Source organism: Zerene cesonia, chromosome 4 (assembly GCF_012273895.1).
Source record: "Zerene cesonia ecotype Mississippi chromosome 4, Zerene_cesonia_1.1, whole genome shotgun sequence".
NCBI lineage: Eukaryota > Metazoa > Arthropoda > Insecta > Lepidoptera > Pieridae > Zerene > Zerene cesonia.
Window position 1 is genome coordinate 1,283,744 of NC_052105.1, and position 19,130 is coordinate 1,302,873.

General features: G+C 32.7%; 2 protein-coding genes across 8 annotated transcripts in view; both read right to left on the bottom strand.

Moving 5' to 3' along the window:
* The window catches only part of LOC119839559 (clavesin-2-like), a 16,723-nt gene extending 4,718 nt beyond the window's left edge, over positions 1-12,005 (bottom strand). Inside the window, exons 1-3 of one of the 2 annotated variants that reach the window (XM_038365906.1) lie at positions 11,871-12,005; positions 898-1,042; positions 88-182 (exon numbers count right to left, since the gene is read on the bottom strand). In XM_038365906.1, the coding sequence (XP_038221834.1) occupies positions 88-182; positions 898-1,039 (237 nt within the window). In that variant the 5' untranslated portion in view covers positions 1,040-1,042; positions 11,871-12,005. Of the gene's footprint in view, positions 1-87; positions 183-897; positions 1,043-8,005; positions 8,205-11,870 lie in introns of those variants that run through there. The other variant, XM_038365904.1, reaches the window with a different exon arrangement.
* Positions 11,613-19,130, bottom strand: part of LOC119839557 (clavesin-1-like) — a 13,194-nt gene continuing 5,676 nt past the window's right edge. Inside the window, exons 1-8 of one of the 6 annotated variants that reach the window (XM_038365900.1) lie at positions 17,160-17,290; positions 16,883-17,036; positions 16,159-16,300; positions 15,535-15,679; positions 14,736-14,863; positions 12,964-13,157; positions 12,355-12,506; positions 11,613-12,030 (exon numbers count right to left, since the gene is read on the bottom strand). In XM_038365900.1, coding sequence (XP_038221828.1) covers positions 11,889-12,030; positions 12,355-12,506; positions 12,964-13,157; positions 14,736-14,863; positions 15,535-15,679; positions 16,159-16,297 — 900 coding nt within the window. In that variant the 5' untranslated portion in view covers positions 16,298-16,300; positions 16,883-17,036; positions 17,160-17,290 and the 3' untranslated portion in view covers positions 11,613-11,888. Of the gene's footprint in view, positions 12,031-12,354; positions 12,507-12,963; positions 13,158-14,735; positions 14,881-15,534; positions 15,680-16,158; positions 16,301-16,681; positions 16,754-16,882; positions 17,291-19,130 lie in introns of those variants that run through there. The other 5 variants (XM_038365899.1, XM_038365901.1, XM_038365898.1 and 2 more) reach the window with 5 other exon arrangements.

Consider the following 19,130-nt stretch of genomic DNA (forward strand, 5'->3'; position numbering starts at 1 on the left):
GGAAGTGGGAGAAAAACGGGTGTGAGTTACATACATACAAACATACAAGTGAAGCTAATAAAAGCGTGTTAAAAAGGTTTTATTTACCAATTTATGTGTCAGGGCGGGGATGAAACGCCGACATCGTAGAAACCGTAGTAAATAGGCATCGTCCATACGTCTTGGGTTACATATGCCCCGCTCTACGGAGGAATAAAATAGGCTGTAGTTCGAATAACACACATACGCTTAAACTATTTATTAAGTAGTTCTGTTACATATAAATGTCAAAATCTATTTAAGAAAGGATTTTCATAAATTCTAGCCCCAAGGGGATAAAATAGGGGATGAGTGTTTGTACCACGAAATTTTATTAAAACCGCGCGGGCGGATTTGCGCCTAACAGCTATTTATATATTTGTCCTGGGTTCGATTCCCTATGAACAAAAACAAAAACCATTTCGTTCCGGCAGGAGACATATAAAAGAAGACCGATCTGTGAAATGTCAAAACTATGTGAAAGTAAAGCAGAGATGTATTGTATGGTATATTCTCAAAAGAATATATATCTAAAGGAAGATCACTTTTATTTATCTTTCTACTTTATATTGGCCTAAGCAACAATGAAATCGATGAACTAATTAAATCTTTTGATTCACATAACTATATTATCAATTTTAGGTGTAAAGGCGAAGAAAGGAAGGTTTCGGATCTTGTTTTTTTTTTTAAATTCATATGTTTGAATAGTATAGCAGTTATTTTAGATTGTTTCTAAATGAAATGTTTTTGTACTATATTGTTTTTTTTTATAAGATGAACATATCCGAAAAAAAAGAAAAAAAAACCATTAAAACTCATACTTAATTTCCTAAAAATCTATTTTTCATTAATCATTTTCACCTCAAACATTAACATTACCTAGTATCATGCTTCTAAGCTCCTCAATAGCCTGCTTTCTCGTGTCGGGGTCTTCTCCGCAGTTCCTCCGAGCTACCTCTTCGAACTCCGAGTCTTCAAACCTGCTGATCTCAGCTTGGAATGCGATGTCTATGAACGGCATTTTCTGTAAACGTTATTGTGCCTTATGGAATGAGTAAGCATTTTTAGTGGTGTAAATATGGACTAAAATGATGACCTATTAACTGTGACAAGTTTTAAACATGAAACGAATTTTTTATTCGTAAAATTAATTTGTACTTAATTAAAATACATACCGTTTGTGACAATATAATAGTCGACACCATTAATTTCTAGAATTGAATCGAATAAAGCTAAGACCTAAATAAACTAACATTCTAGGTACAACTAAAATTCTAATTATCATATCGTTTTCATTATAAAATCGTTATTTACTCTAAGTCAGTATTGCGTAACAACTTTTTGCATTACAAATATACAGAAAACTTTGTAATATACATATAATTTTCCAGCCCTCATATGGTAAGACGGCGATTCCTTAGAAATAATTGTAATCTTAGTGTGTGATCACCATTAATTACAGTTTTTACACTTTGATATGACGGTCATGCCCTTTTCAGATGTAGAACCTTAGTAGGTATGTAATTATTGTAAAGATAATCTTGTTTAATATACTTGTATTAACGACTTGACTTAGCTTATTTAAACTTCACATGTATGTTTGTATCTCGTATGTAACCAATAGCTTTGGGGACGATTTTGACCCACTTTTCAATTTTTCTTATTATACCGATTAGGATCGCCAGGATTAAATAATTTCCTTACGTATATCTAAATAAATATATAACTCAAAGGTGACTGACTGATATAGTGATCTATCCACACACAGCCAAATCACTGGACGGATAGGACTGAATTTGGAATGCAGATAGATGTTATGACGTAAGCATCCGCTAAGAAAGGACTTTGATAAATTCTACCCCACAGGATAAAATAGGAAATTTCTATTATGAACATTTATGAAAACCGCGCGGGCGAAGCTGCAGGCAATTGCTAGTAATCTATAAAAGCAAGTGAAAGGGAGAAGAGACAGATTCTATCATATAAGCTATTTTTTATTTCATTTTTTAAACCAGATATATTAGGAATAAATTCTAAATGGAATGTTGGGTGTGTATTTCTTCAGTACAGCTAGTACTTTATTGTTCACATTTAGATTTCACAGTCTATTATATTAGTGCTAGGATATATTAAGTGCTAAGTGGGAAAAAAACTATTGACTTGTTTTAAAATAATTAATATATGTAGAATATGTTAGGTCTGTATTAACTTTAAGGCTTACGACCCCAACTTTATCACCAGTGTTATTATTTTTCTATTTTTAATAATATTATTTACAATATGTTGATTATAGGTATATAATAGTAACTAGTATCCTTAATAGTAACTTTGCTCTCTATAAGTACCGGGGGCGTTTCCATATATCACCTCGACCGTGCCAACACGTCCATACTTCCATAGCACTCCTTATTCCTATCCACTAGAAGAGAGTGTTTAGGTGCTGTTTATACTTTCATCTATCATACATTTCGTTTATTCAACAGTCACTTCAACAATTAATCACTTTTGGGCTATTATAGGATCACAACGCAATTTAATATTGCGCATTTTTACAATTGCTTCGCTCCATGAATTTATAAGACTTAATCAAAATTTTTTATGAGCAGCTCTACAGCTTTTTCAACGTCTTTAAAATGTTTACTACAGCCAGGAAGGTTCTGCCAGCAATCTTATAAATATTCAAATGTATAAAAGCTGTTATAAATATTAAAATAAAAGAAGAATGGTTGATCTTATTAATAGCAACAAACAAACATCAAATGTCATTTCTCTAATATTTGGTACTTTGATAATATGCTCATTTACACTAATATTATAAAGCTGAAGAGGTTGTTTATTTGAACGCGCTAATCTCAGGAACTACTGGTTCGTTTTGAAAAATTCTTTCAGTTTTAGATAGCTCATTTATTGAGGATGACATTAGGCTATATATATATACCAAGGGCAGAGCCGGGGCGGATCTATATCGATAGATCAACGGAAAAATAGTGAATTTAATAAAGAACAGTTTCGGATCACAATTATTCAATAGATTAAAAAATCGAGGGAATCTAGCCAGTGATATTGTAATGTAACGATGTTTACAATTTTACGGTGACATATATAATTAAGAAATCGTTCAATGAGAGGATGTTTATATTATAAATAAGAATCTTAACCCGATAGATATAAGGTTGAAAATAGCCAAAGCACGAATATAACGGTATTTTTGACACTCAACTATTACTGAGTACATCCACAGAGAAAGTATTTACAAGAAAGTATACCTTTACGTTTTGCATCGCCATGTTTAAGAACGAAATTTTCTTTTAATTGTTGAGTAGGTATATTATTACTGGATCGTTAAAGGTATGATTTTTCTCTTATAGTGAGACGGAAGAGCGACCTTTGGTGTAAACTGTTTTCATACATTCAAATATTTATTTAAACTTTATTCTACTTGATAAAAATTATAGGAAATGTACAAGTAACATATAGTATTGGCATAATGTACAAACATTTATGGAATTTCTGCCTATTTGAACAATATATGATTTGAGTAATGCGTCATTTAATTATAACAAATCAATAAACATGTTAAAAGGGTAAAAAATTTAAAGCGAACCTTTATATAATCTCTTCGAAATTCGAATTTTTGATGAATAATTAAAAACTAATTCCTTAGAGATTTCATAAACGCGCCAGAGCAAGGTTATCTAAGCCTGACATTGACCTGGGTTTTGTCTGACGACTGACAATCGATTTACAACGTTAAATATTATAGATAAAGAATATTTAGCAAAATATATTAAAACATGCATGTTTTATTCTTAATCGATGAAAATTTATTTTTATATACAATCAATTGGTGCAATCTTCTTGCTTATTTATAATTTATAAGAAGAAAATGTAAGTTCATATATATATTTTTAAATGAGTTTCTTATTTTTATATTTCATTCTTACATTATTGTTAACTTAAAAAGCATGTGCGTGTGATCATGGTATTCAATTATTAATTTATGGAAAGAGGCAAGAAAGCAAAGATTGCGTAGCTACATCGGAACAAATCTAAATGCAACAGTCGTCTGTCGCTATTAAAAACTCGTTAAACAAAGTCATTATTGCAGTAATCTCACAAAGCTGGGAAATCGCATTTATGTTTATGATTTCTATATTTGAAATCTTATGACTTATAAAATATACTTGAAACTAGATTAGTATTAGTATATTTGAAACTAGACTAGTAGCATTTTCTTTTTACGTTTTAGTCGGCAAAGGAGCTGGTGGGTCGCCTGATGGTACCACAGCCCACATTTTCAGAGGGCATACTTTATTTATTTATACGTCTCTGCAAGTGGATTGATGACAAAAAAAAGGGGTGGGATGAAGAAAGGATTGATGAGGGCAACAAAGGAAAGGATTGAGAAAGGGAAGGAAAAATAGTACAACATACGAGCCTCCGGCTCTCCATTCACCTTACGAAACACAGTGACTACTATTTGACGCCGATCTCCTGTGGGATAATGAATAAATCGCGTTTAAAACCCGTTAAAAAGTTTTTAATTTCTAAAAGAAAATGTGTATATCTCTTTATATATAAAATTGTCGTGTCACAATGTTAGTCCTCCGAAACGGCTGAACCGTGTCTCATGAAATGTGCATATCGGATAGATCTAAGAATTAAGGCCAACATCTTTTCATACCCCTAATTGATAAGAGTAAGCCAGTACAACCTATATCATGTGCTTATTTTCAACTATGTAGATTGTCGTTGTTAGAAGATAAGGATATAATTGGTTTCAAAGCCTCCACAGAGACAATTAAGCTCGCTACCTAGACAATGAAGCTTTTGGATTATAGCAAACTGTATATAAATCTATACCCAAACTATTCTATCCTTACCTCGTTCAATTTGAGTCGTGGGACCAAATCCGAAACCTTACTGGTGCTAGATTGCAGATTTGGGTTATATCAAGTAACACATTCAAAACCGACATAATATGAGATGCAGTGATAATTAACCACATTAATATCTAATAATAGAATATTACTCCACACAGATTTAATGAAATTCATTTGTTGTTTGCTATGTAAATGATTCTTATGTCCACAAAACTTTTTAATATCCTAATATTACAATTACTAATATTACAAATGCGAAAGTTTGTGAGGATATGTGTATGTTTGTTACTCTTTCACGCAAAATCTACTGAACCGATTGCAATGAAATTTGGTACGTATATAGCTGGATAACTAGAATAACATATAGGACACTTTTTATTGCGATATTCCAACGAGATGCAGATTTACACGGGTGAAACTACGGGGCGCAGTTAGTATGAGATATGATGATATAATGATGCAGAGTAAAATCTGAGAGAGCTCTAATGGTTTAATTTGTTATACGTATTATATTGTTAATCTCGAAATGTTGAACTCCCAAGGCTAACGTCTTGACCAGTCTCGAGTTTTTTTCAATTAAATAATCTGTTACTTTAAGAGCGAGTGATTCTGAATCTCGGAAACGGCTACAACCATTTTCATGAAATTTAGTATGCGGGGTGTGTTATAGGCGATAAATAGACCCTATATAGTTTTGCTTTTATTATGAGTGTTGCAATAAAAGATATATATAAAAATTAATATTTACTAAATAAAATTAGCCGAGGTTTTGTCATGCATTCCAATGAAATATCGATATATTTGGCAATACTGCTTCTATTTCTACCAAGTAAACGGACTGGTTATTTAAATAGCCAACTAAAATCAGTAGATATGTTTTGTATAGATTTTTTGTATTTTCTACTTGTATTTTTTTGTGTCTTGTATAATTTATATTGCTCTATAATTTCTATTTCTATGTATTGCCTAATTCCCTCAAATTAGTTTCGGCTCAACGTATACCGCTCTTCGTTTGATTATAAGAGGATCGTCAATATAATATATGTTTTTATTATATTCCAAATAGTAGTTTGAGTATTGTCACAAGGCTTGCAAATTTCATACTCAAAGCATGTTCAAAGCACAAGTGAATGGAAGGTACAAGAAACAATTAAGCCTGCGTGTCTAGAACTAGTTGTATGTAATGTACTCTTCATTGTATTTTGTGATTACAATATTGTAATGCATGAGAATTGAGAACTACAATAAAAACAATTACAGCACATTATTCTTCCTATTTAGATTTTAAGTTAATGCGGATATTCTATAAAAATATTAATGTGTTATTCGACTAAAATTCATACAACAAAATAAAGCATTAACTAGGTTTTCAAGGCTATATCCATAATGTAATCTTGCATCTTAAAACTAAAATAATAAAATGTCGTTTTCGCTAGCTCATATAATTAAATAAAGTATGTATAAACAGCCTAGCCTGACCTGGTTGTGTTTGTTTCTATAATGTTGACCTAACCGGGACGTATCTTCGCACGAACTGTTAATCGCATAAAATTTAATTTGTACTTATAGATATAGAAAAAAACATAGATACACAAACCATGCAAGTGACTTTATGGTGATTGTCTTCTAAAATATCGTACAGTATATTCTATATAAATTTGTTTAATTAATATATTGAATGCCTAAAATACATACTTTTGAAAAGGATATTATTATCACTTTCTTCCTTGCTTTTCTATTTAAACATTTTATTGCATAATTTTCAAACCTTTCTATATAGCTTTGAACCAGAGTATTGTCTCATTAAATGAATAATAATGATTTTACAGGGATCTTTTTTTAGCAGGGCAAGCAAAGAGACAGAGAAGAACCACCACCGCGACACCACCGCCCATAAACACAAGTACCTAACACTGATGGTTTTACAGGTGCCACAGATAACATATACTACAGGTGTTTTGCCAGCCTTTAAATTCCAATTACGATGATTGAATGAAGACGTTTTATCTCAGGAAATATAATAGATTTATTAATGACAACGGACAACGAAAGAATATAATTTGGAAAGTAGATCATTTGTACAACGAAAAATCGAATATTTTTACTTTCTCCAAACCAACGATATACCTATTGAGGTAAAATCGATGATCACTGAGTGAACGCAAGTGACATAGCAAAAAAAAACATTACATTACGTATTCATTCCAATTGAAAGAGTACCTTACATCGTTAGAATAAAACGAACTGAATGAACTGAACTAGTTTTACACTCTGCTAGTTGGTTAGTTGAAGAGAATTTCTAGTATGGAACATCACAAGAGGAAAAATAGAAAAAAGAGTGCTTTTTGGAAAATATAAGTTAAAGCAGAGTATAAAATAAAAAAGTATCGCGCATCTAAGTGTTTGTTACAACTTGTTGATAGCACAAACCTACGTTTAAATCATATTGCAATATATAAATCGTGCTATATACCTATTTAAAACGTTAGAATAGCATTCGCATGATATTTCAAAACATTTTTTTCCTTCCAAAGGTTGCGCGTGTGTCATCTTTTGAAACTAACTCCACGTGAACGAAGACACGGAAATGTATGATACCACAATACCCATTAACCGGTAAAATATATAGCGGAAAACTAGATTATATATTACATAAGGGTATTTATGCAAATTATCCACGGTACTACCTCTATAATTAAATGATATAACCGACATTTCTATCTGGTGTAATATCTGGAGTAAAAAATTATTTTGCTCTGCTTCTGTTACTCTTTTAAAATTCTACAATTTTTTAGTACGTATATCTCGTTATTTGTTGTGTTTCACTGTTAAGTATATGAAAAAATACCCTTTCAATATATAGACGATAAAGTAAGTAGTTTTATATTAAAATAAGTTTGCTGGGTAGAAAACGCTTACGATTATATTTAAAATTGTATAAAGGCTGTTTTAATTTATACCTTCTTATAATGAGTACTTACCTATAAAAGCTGGTTGTTATAAATATAAGTGATAGTATCGCTCATCGGAGTCATTCACACGAGTTACAAAGACGGAACGGACGGAACAAACGGACTCTATTGACTAAACACTATTCAGCATACCTTTGTATTCAGCTCCAATTACATTATAAAAATCCAGCCTTCCCGCCAAAAACACTGTCATTCATCACAAACTGCCAAACCACTGACAATGTATTTTATTCTTTTTATAAATCACCAGTTTCATTAAAAGAGGTTGTGTTTGAAATTGGAATTAAAAACACGTTCACTTCTCAGATAGTCGCGAGACGAATGCGTTATCTCGAAGCGACGCGGACGCAACAAACAAAACAAAACATTTATGCGTATTGCTTTGGATGTATTTTTTTTGTTCATAGAGTAAGTTACCAGATAGTTTCTTGCGATGTAAGGTTTGTAACACCTACTTTAAACTGACGTTTGCAAAAACAAAAGCGAAGACAGTACAGTCTCGATTAGTATTGTTTTGTGATACAAAAATATTTTATTTTATGTCTAAGTAGTATTTAATTCATTTAATCAAAATAAAAACAATTTCACCATACCTTATCATAATTTTACTGCATTAAATTTTTAGTGACATTTTTAGTTCTTTATTTATTCTTTTAAATACTTTTAACAGGTCTTTGAAACGGTTTGAATCTCCTACTAATATTATAAACTTGAAAATTTGTAAGTATGGATGGATGGGTGTTTGTTATACATTCGCTTAAAATGGTTGAATGAATTTTAATAAAACTTTAACATACATAAATCTTTAAAGAAGAACTAAATAGAGAAGACCACACCTAAAGAACTAGACCAGTACAGAGAGCGGCACTGTTAAGTGATTAGTTTGTTTGCTTGAACGCGCTAATCTCATTAAAAACTGGACCGATTTGGATGAAATTTGATACATAACCGCATAGGACAGTTATTCCCAGGAACGGGAATTATGTGAGAAAAAGCACCGGAACCGTCTTTCCTTTTACTACACGGGCGAAGCCGGGCGTAAACCTAGTTATTAACATCGGTCATTTAATCCTATATATGAGTACTTTCTAATTTTAAGTCGTATAACGGACATTGAACCCACTAAATACCCATTAGCTATACAAAAGGAAAAGGCACTTCACACAAATGTGCTAATGAACCTTTGATTTACTCATGTAATATAAATCTATGTGAGGAACAGTGTGGAAAACGATTCGAGTGGAGTTGTAGTGGTCGCTGTTACTTATTCAAACAATGATATTTCCGATATTTACAACGATATTTTGTCGTGTGAATATTTTTGAGAAATAGCGTTAAGTCTCAGTTTATTTAGAGTTCGAAAAGTTGATTCTTGACTGAATTTGAGCATAGAATTTGTTCAATTTAAACACTTTTATTTTTAATACGTAATTACACTTAAATAGTTACTATGTAAAGTATATAAATCAATCTACACTTTAAAAATAATAATTAGAGGTAAATTTCAATCGTTTGAAAGGAAACTAACGTTTCAATTTATACAAAGCTAGCTGTTCGCCCCGGCTTTGCTCGGGGTACATATATAGTCTATGTCACTCAGAGAAGTTGCAGCTTTCTAATGGTGAAAGAATTTTTAAAATCGGTCCAGTAGTTATTGAGTTTATCCATTACAAACAAACTAACGAACAAATTATTCCTCTTTATAATATTAGTGTAGATAATTCTTTTAAAATAGTTTAAAATATATTCAGTCACGCAGTTCGCATTTTTATTGAAGGGATATTACAATGTATAGTCGAGATATTCTTTTTCAAATAAATGCGTATTTATTATAGACAGATATTTTTAATGTTTCCAGGAAACATAAGCAACAAATTAACAATAAGTCACACTTTTTGCAGAATTATAATTAACCTATTGTTTCATTTTTCTTGCCGTATAACTTTTTTCTTATTTCAGAGATAGGCATATTTATCATCCTGAGTAGCTACAAATTATTTTTCCCTCACTTATTTTCATACTTTTTTATAAAATACATTGAATGTAATATTGTACAATACATTAAATGTAATTTGAACGAAAATATTTTAATGCTATTTCCAAGTTATTCAGAGATATTCCAAACACTGCAATCCTCGTATAAAACACCTACTTAAGTATACGCAAACAAAATTATCATGTACTCAAGCAAAACACGTTTGCTTCGGCGCAGCGTGTTTTCGCATAAACTGTTTTTTACCATGAACTATGTCTTATTTCCAGAACAATATACATAATTACTGCGGACAACACCATTGAAATTGAAAACTTACGTAAACACATAATACATATATATATAAGACAAATCGTGTTCCGATAGAAGTTGAATATAACGCGGAAACAGCGTGCACGACATTTAAATTATTGTTGGTATGGAAAACGAGAATTTACTATCTTGTCAGTCATGTCAAAGCAATAACTTTTTATGGTAGAGAAAGGTAGTCAATTCAACAGATTATTAGTAAGTACATAACAATAGAAGCGTATGTTGTATTATGAATTCTGTTAATATCGATATTATAATAAATACATCACTTCTAGACGAAATAAAGAAGGCTTTTGTGCGACTTTTCTTTTTTTATGGAAGAGCAACCAACGCGGCAGGTGGGCCACCTCATTTTAAGTGCCCATTGGTACTCGTAATACTGCGTATAATTAAGCGTAATTGTATTATCATTTTTGGCTCCCACAACTATAATTCCATTTTTCCGTAAAAAAAATTGTAGAAAAAACACAAAAAAGCGTAGGTGCCCGAACTATATTTCCCCTTCAATGTTGGTTCTATAAATAATATTGATATTTAGCCTAATATTAAAGATCCTGCTGGCATTAAAGGACAGGTTTATAAAAAAAAGAACTGAGTGAAGTTATAATAGCATCGGTCGGGTGAAGGATGGTTATAAATATATATTATAGACCTAAGATAACTATCGGGTGTTTTCTATAATGCTCGCGCATTATGATTATAGGCTTAGAATTAACTTGGGAGTTAGGAATAACTTCATTGCGTAGGTAATTGATTAGGTACGTTTTAATAGGGTTTTGTTAATAGGTTACGTTTGACATTGGAAACGTTTAGAAAAAGATTTGACCTCTTGAAAGATTTGGCCTCGGTCATCTTATACTTCGATGAAGTCGGTGGTCTTATAGATGTAGTATGCCCGGTCATAATAAAAATGACCACGTATCAATCATAGATCAGCAAGTTATCAAGATTCTTACAATTTCACGACTGCATTTTGGTCATTAATGAAATGAATTTGAATTGAGTATATTTCAAAGTAAAAAAATATTATTCCAGAATAGTTAAGGAATAAATGTTTGTGGAATAATATATATATTTTTTTTTTGTCATAGCGGGCAACTGAGCTGGTGGTTCGCCTGATGGTAAGCGAACACCACCGCCCATGAACATTCGCAGAGGTAGCCTCTGCGAATGTGTTGTCCGCTTTTAAGGGGTAATGGAAAAGGAAAGGATTAACGACTGGAAAGAAGGAATGGACTGGGATGGGTGAGGAAAAGGAAATGGGCCTCCGGCTCCCCCACTCACCGTACGAAACACAGTGGCATGCCATTATTTCACGCCTGTTTTCTGTGGGGGTGTGGTACTTCCCCGGTGCGAGCTGGCCCAATTCGTGCCGAAGCGTGCTCGACGTTTACGTGCTTTACGTCAATTCGATAAAGCGAAAACAACTGAATATGATGGGTTTTTTCTATTATTTTTTTTATTTTCAACGAACAATGAACATACGCCTAACTTACAAGTAACTTACATTAGAATATTATCGTTACAATCAATAACGTCAAACATAGTTTTATTTAATCTGTTGTATTATATTATCTATGACAGTAGGTACGCAATATCTTCAATACATTTTTATAGAATACGACGATACGCCTACATTCTTTATAAAATTGTAAAATCTGCTTGACTTATTTTGATCCATAGTGCATAAGCTGGTACAAATTGAAATGTTTACACTCCATATCCGATGCTACTCATATCCTTGTCAAAGTTATCGTCCTTATATTGCTTGATAGCTGTTAGCCATTCCCCTAGCGATACAGCCTCTCTGTAGCCGCCGTATCGTTTAGGTAGACATTCAGGATCTATATATCTGGAATCAATTCATTAATAGTTTTATAAATAGATGCACTTTGATAACGTACCTGTATTAATTAGTTGGATAGTACGTGCTTCAAACTTTAGTACCGTATTTTATATTAATTATACTTGTACAGAGATCAGTTGGTGAAAAGAAAGCTAAACTAGCATGAATTTAAATAATTTACATAGTTTTATGATAATTCTACCTCAATATGACCACAATATGCAACAATTTTCTAACGCCTATGTATATTTTAATACGTTAACGCGTTCAAATAATTTTGCAAGTGTTTTTTAACAGGCGCTGCAAATATTCTGTTCACAAGTGCATTACCGGTGCAAAGAACTGTTGTCATATCCGTGGAAATAGACGTTTTTCCAGATAGCGTCAACTGGAGCTAGACGTTTGAATAAGTAAAATAGCTTCTCGATGATTCTGGAGCAATTGATGACATGCACGCCACGCTGGTGTAGGGGAAACGAGTACTGTGAAGTATAAATATTTTACATTAACTGTTCTATAAATAGAAAGTACACAGTGCTGGCAAAAATAAAACTTCAGTTATAGTATTATATTAACTACGGTTCATGTGTAAAGTCATATCAAATCAAAAGTCAGTAGTTGAAAATTTACGGCGATACTCGTGCGATAGCCTGGATGCAAAAAAGGAAAGAACTTGAAAGTGTGTTCAGATAAACAAACACTATTAATTTAACACTATAAACAAACAAACAAGCTTACATATTAATATTAATTATTATTTCCATATTCATCTTTGTAAGTAACTTGTCTAAAATAAGAAAAAGCATTTAATGTGAATATGACTGATTATTATTTTTTTATCTTACTTGTTCGTCAAAAATATTAGACGTGGAAACGTTTTATTGAAATGACTTTTCGTTTCAGCTTAATAAACAGTATTATATGAAAAAACAACTTTACCCCCATCACGTTCATAGCCTGTACCGCTACTGTGGGTGTGAGCTGCCTCATGTGGTACAGCGTCATCCCATCACAGTCCAGCAGGGCGGTCCCACCCAGCACCTGCAGTTTCGGCTGCATGATCCCCACTTCAAGCAGCAGGAGCATGCCGCTCACCAGCTCCTCGGCTGATGTGGTATCGGGATCCCATTTACCTGATACGTAATTTGGTTACTTATGAAGAATGATGACAACGGTGCTAATATGGAAAAAAATATTCTTTCGAAAACGAAGTTATAAAGTGTTTACTGTAATGTTACTTAGTATTTTTTTGTTTAACGTAGTTTTCAAATTGTTTAAGTAGTTAAGCAAGTTATTAATTGAAACTATGAATAAATAACGATTTAGGTTTCTTGTTTGGTTAGCATTCATTGCTCACGAAATGTCAATGATCTTTAAATCTTGGATATCAAAAAAACGTTTGAAGATCCACGCGATCAATTTTTATATGGTTTTAAGCATTGGCTAAATAAATGAACTAAATAACATAATTGTTAACAATTACGCGTCTTCGTGCGCCCTTGCCCTCACATCGGGTTCATGTGTTTATAATTTGGTATGTTTGGTTTTAAACTAATGCAAATTGAGATTCCAAATTGTGGATGTTTGCAAAATCCGTGTCAAAGGATTCCTAATAATACTGGTAATGCTTTAAATTGTGTTCGTAATATAATATGTATATTAACACTACAGAGTATCTGTATTTTGCGAAAACCATTGTTTTGTTAAATATTGGTACATTACTAGTATTCAATTTTTTTTATAATTTAGCAGGTTCAGGGTCGTAGCGGAAATAAGTACATAATATTAAAAACCTTGATTAATAATTATATATACATTTTGTAAAATACACCGAATAGTGATTGTTTGGTGAAAGTAAAAGTGAATTTGGCAGGAGATATTTAGTCAGGGGAAAATAATCTGACTACGCAGACCTACTCTTGAGTGGCGATTAACTGCAGCTAATGTATGCGATAATTTAAATAGAATAATATTACAAGAACTTTTTATTTTATATACATTACAAGACGCTCGTCTCGGATATTAGGACTATCCTGTTTATCCCAAGGGAGCATTTAATCGGGATAAAAAGTATCCTATCACCCAAGTCAGCGCATACCCTGTCTGTACTCGTATACCAAATTTCATCAAAATCCGTTCAGTACTTTCAGCGTGATTGACGGACAAACCCTCAAACAAACAAACTTTCACATTTGTTATAATAGTGCGATAATGCGATAGTTAGATTTGTAAGGTATAAAATTGAAAACGTTCGAACTAGTAGTCATATTATGGTGGCAAAATATTATACCACAATATAACAGTCTAAAACCAAGAATCAATTAACAACATCATCGACCGATACCACAAATTGAAAACACTACATTATCATTCATTATACTTGTAATAATAACAAATAATTTATTATTTTTTTATCTATGATCAGCGCCGACCGTAACTCGCATTGAGTGTAAATAGAGCCGAAACAAAATAGATATACAAAAATAATAATAACCATATTTATAACCTTTGATTACACTTTTCTGTTTTTATCAACAAAATTATTGGAATGCTTATTCTTCAATCAAACGACATGGTAACCAACTAATAACCGTGAAAACGACTAGGTGTTAATTTTTACGTTATGCTTAAAATCTGGCGCCTGGAGACGTTACTCCACTGGCTCTACTCCAGAACCGTCTATGTAAATATATTTTTATGACAATATTTACCCAATCTTCCAATGATAAGTCGTCCAACGTCCGGCCTGTCATACAACACGCCTTCGAAGATATTCCCGAGTCGGGCCAAGCCGTACCAATATACGTCCTTCCATAAACGAGGGTTTTGTTCTCGAAACCTGCAGTAACGCACCAGCTGTAGACAGTCACATACATAAATCATTACATATACATATCATCATCATCATCATCAGCCCATATATATTCCCACTGCTGGGACACAGGCCTCCTATGAGGGTTCAGGCCATAATCCACCACACTGGCCAAGTGCGGGTTGGCAGATGTCATATGTCGTCGAACTTTTAATTCTTGGACATGCCGGTTTCCTCACGATGTTTTCCTTCACCGTTAAAGCAGTGGTGATGTTATCCACATGCGCAGATAAATTGAAAAATCAATTTATTTCCTGCACGCTCGCCCGGTCTCGAACCCCGACTTATCGATTTTGAAGTCCGAGGTTCTCACCACTGAGCCAGTGGTGGCTCAGTGGCTTTTTTTTTTTCATATACATATACATAAATCATATTTTGTTTTCTTATGACTAACGTTGAATAGTCAGTTGTAATGGGAATAAACTGTTTGAATACAACAACATCATTCACTCACTTTACGTGTAAATTTGAATTACTAACTCTATAGTTATAATTATTTTGTATGTATGTACTGAAAACATAACAATAATATTTACAATTTTCACAGTTCACTCATTCGTAAAGTACACATACATACATGCGAAGGATGGCCGTGTAAAGTATGTATGTATGTTGTTGTAATGCTGTTTTGTACTTACACTATTATTACACAACGAAAGTTACAATGTACCAGGCGAGCATAACGTACCAAGCGATGAGCCCGTGCGGGAATACTACGACGGGCACGTAAAAATCTCAATAAGAACGCATCGTCCAACCGAGGCGGGATACATTCACCTCTCTCTGAAACAAATATAGAATGTGCCTTGTCTTTGTATTACAAAAGCTTGTTCTTATGGCTTTGGGTAAAATGACAAAACAATAGAATTTGAAACATTGCATTAAGTTAGAGGAAATGTGTAGAATAAAATATGCGTATACAACATGTAGATAGTCTGTTATTGCCTTAAATTTCATAAATAATAAATGCTGTTATTCAAAATAATTTTATTTTAATATAAATGCCACCTATTTGATGAATAGCTGGTACAAAAGCAAAAGTAGCAAAAAATACTTTACTTGAGTGTTAATTTAATATAATAATTATTCGTTATCATTTCAAAGTTCATGTGCTAATTATAATTTGATGAATTTACGTAAAGAAGAAAAGATTTCATTCAGTACACAAAGCACACACAGCCCCAAACAAACTAAATATGCAAAAGACCTTAAAATGTCACTTGTACTAGGTTCGGATAACTAAAAGGAACCCCACTACATACCGAGTATCATGTCCCTCAGTTCTTTGATCGCATTTTTCCGATTGTCTGGATCCTCTCCACATAGTATGCGGGCCTGGTCCTCGCACTCGGGAACAATGTGGCGATCGAGTTCCGCTCGGAATGCGATTTCGCGGAACATCTTCTGTATATCGTTTGGTAAAGTATGAGGAATTTTTTGAATATAAATAAATGATTATATTTTTATCAAACAATTAATTATATTATCCTACTAAAATATAAACGAGAATGTCTGTATGATGATGATATTGCAGCGATGTAGCTTACGCATTCGAATAATTAATATATGAGTAAAACAATAAAGAAAAAAACCGCCTGGCGCATTTTGTATACAATAAACAGCCACAAATATCTAATTTATGTCTAGTAAGTATTGACTGTTGTTTCCTTTTGTTTTGTCACAGATGTAAAGGAAAAATCCTACTAGTATCCTACTATTCCTACTAATATTATAAATGCGAAAGTTTGTAAGGATGTGTGTGATTCCTACGGGATACGGACTTACGCGAGTGAAACCTCGGGGCGCAGCTAGTTATTAATAAATCTTCATATTTATGACAAGCCGCTAGTCCCGGCCCTGTTCGGGATTGACTCGGTTGAAAATTTAAATTGCCTATAATTTAGCAAAAAATTGATAAGAAATAAACTTAATTATTATTATCCATTATTAATTTTATTTATTTTGTAAATAGAATTTTTTAATTACCTCTGAAACCAGTCCTGAGTCACAATGTAGTTCAAACTTCAAAATCTAACACAGACTGTTTGCTATGTTGTGATCCCTATTGGCCCTTATTCTATATCTCCTTTCAAATCAATTCTCCTAGTACCACTGTTTACGTAAACATTGCACAACACAACTAAAAAGGATAACAAAACAAATAACTAGTTTCTTAGTAACCGAGTATAATATATAAATAATATTTAATGATGATTATTTCGCATAGGCATATATTTTTTGAGACACTTATTAAACAACAAACCCGAACACTGGTGTACTATTAAATTAGTTTTTTTATAAGTAAAACATAGTTTTATATTTTAATCACATACAACGCATGTTTCAATGACTGTTTTTTCACAAATGCCCTGTGAAAGCGTAGTTACTGTATCGTATCGTAACGCAATCTTCAATAATTGTAACAATCACAAAATTGAATAATACAACCTTGTTTTTGACGTATTGCAAATTATACATATCGGTCGTAATTGAATATTAATTCAATTAAACAAATAGTTTAATTTTAATTTTTAGTTTAATAGCATTGAAATGCTTTATACTACTATTCTTTCAAAACTTCTCAAATAATTTAATAACAAGTATTATTAGGTGTCACTTCATATTTGAAACAAACGCATTACGCAGATTTTGAAGGTTTTTTTTTTATAAATAGAGTGTTCAAGAGGAAGGTGTATATGTACATATCATGTACTAGCGGTCCGCCCCGACTTCACCCACGGGTGTACCACGGTACATATATAGCCTTCCTAAATAAACGGGCTATCTAACACTAAAAGAATTTTTAAAATCGGACAAGTAGTCCCTGAGATTAGTGCGTTAAAACAAACAAACTCTTCAGCTTTCTAATATTAGTATAGAATATCGAACGCCGGAGCAGGTCGCTAGTGATCAATAAAAAAATATATGAAAACCATCACTTGCGTGCGTCATATAACAAAAACTGTATCTAAGTAAACCCATTATAAAAAATACCCTATTTTTGTTATTTCTTTGCAGTCCTATACCTGAATATCCCGAAAAACAAAGAAGGTTCTATTAGATTTGTATAACGGTATTCAATCAACAGTATTAAATTTCAATTTTTTGCTTCTGCTAAATCATCATAATACTTAAAAGTAATTTAGAACTGACAGTGCACTTTAACTTTCTAGTAATAACTCATATTTGGTAAAGAAAACGCACTCTAAGTTTAGTTAGGTTAATTGCTAGTCTTTACCGTTATAAAAAATAAAAATAAGTTACGCCTTGATGCAATTAGTAGCAAATTTATTGAATGCAATAATTGCATAGACTATTAACATTTTATAGTCTTTTTATTTGAAATAGTGTAACGATGGTCCCATTGAAATAAGTCACTAATAAATAAACGTATCAAGCAGTGGTGGCTCAATGGTGTGGACCTCGGACTTCAAAATCGGTAGGTCGGAGTTCGAGACCAGGCGAGTTTGCAGGAAATAAATACTTTTCAATTTATCTGCACATGTGGATAACATCACCAATGCTCGAAACGGTGAAGGAAAACATCGTGAAAAAACCGGCATGTCTGAGAATCAAATATTCGACGACATGTGACATCTGCCAACCTGCACTTGGCCAGCGTGGGGGATTACTGCCTAAACCCTCATAGGAGGCCTGTGTCCCAGCAGTGTGAACATATATGGGCTGATGATGATGATGATGAAATAAATGTTATCAAATTTGTATGTTTAGTAATATTTTCTTCATTTATAAGTCTACATCCTACTAATATTATAAAGCGAAAATTGGTAAGTGTGGATGGATGTATGGATGACTTTTACTCTTTCACGCGACAACAGTTTGTCGTAACTGTATGAAATTTTGTACAAAGATAGACTATAATCGGGATTATGTGCTAATACTACTTGATACCCGAGTACCACGCGAGTGAAGCCGCGGATTACGGCTAGTCTGTTATATCCTACTAATATTATAAATGCGACAGTTTGCAAGGATGTGTGTATGTTTGTTGCTCTTTTATGCAAAACCTCCTGAACCGATTGTAATGAAATTTGGTACGTAGACAGCTGGACAACTGGAATAACATATAGGCAACTTTCTATCTCGATATTGCTACGGGATACGGACTTACGCGGGTGAAACCGCGGGGCGCAGCTGGTATTATACCTAGTCTTGCCATAAATATTGTAATAAAGAAAAAAGAAAATTGTTAACTGCAAATAACATTTATTAC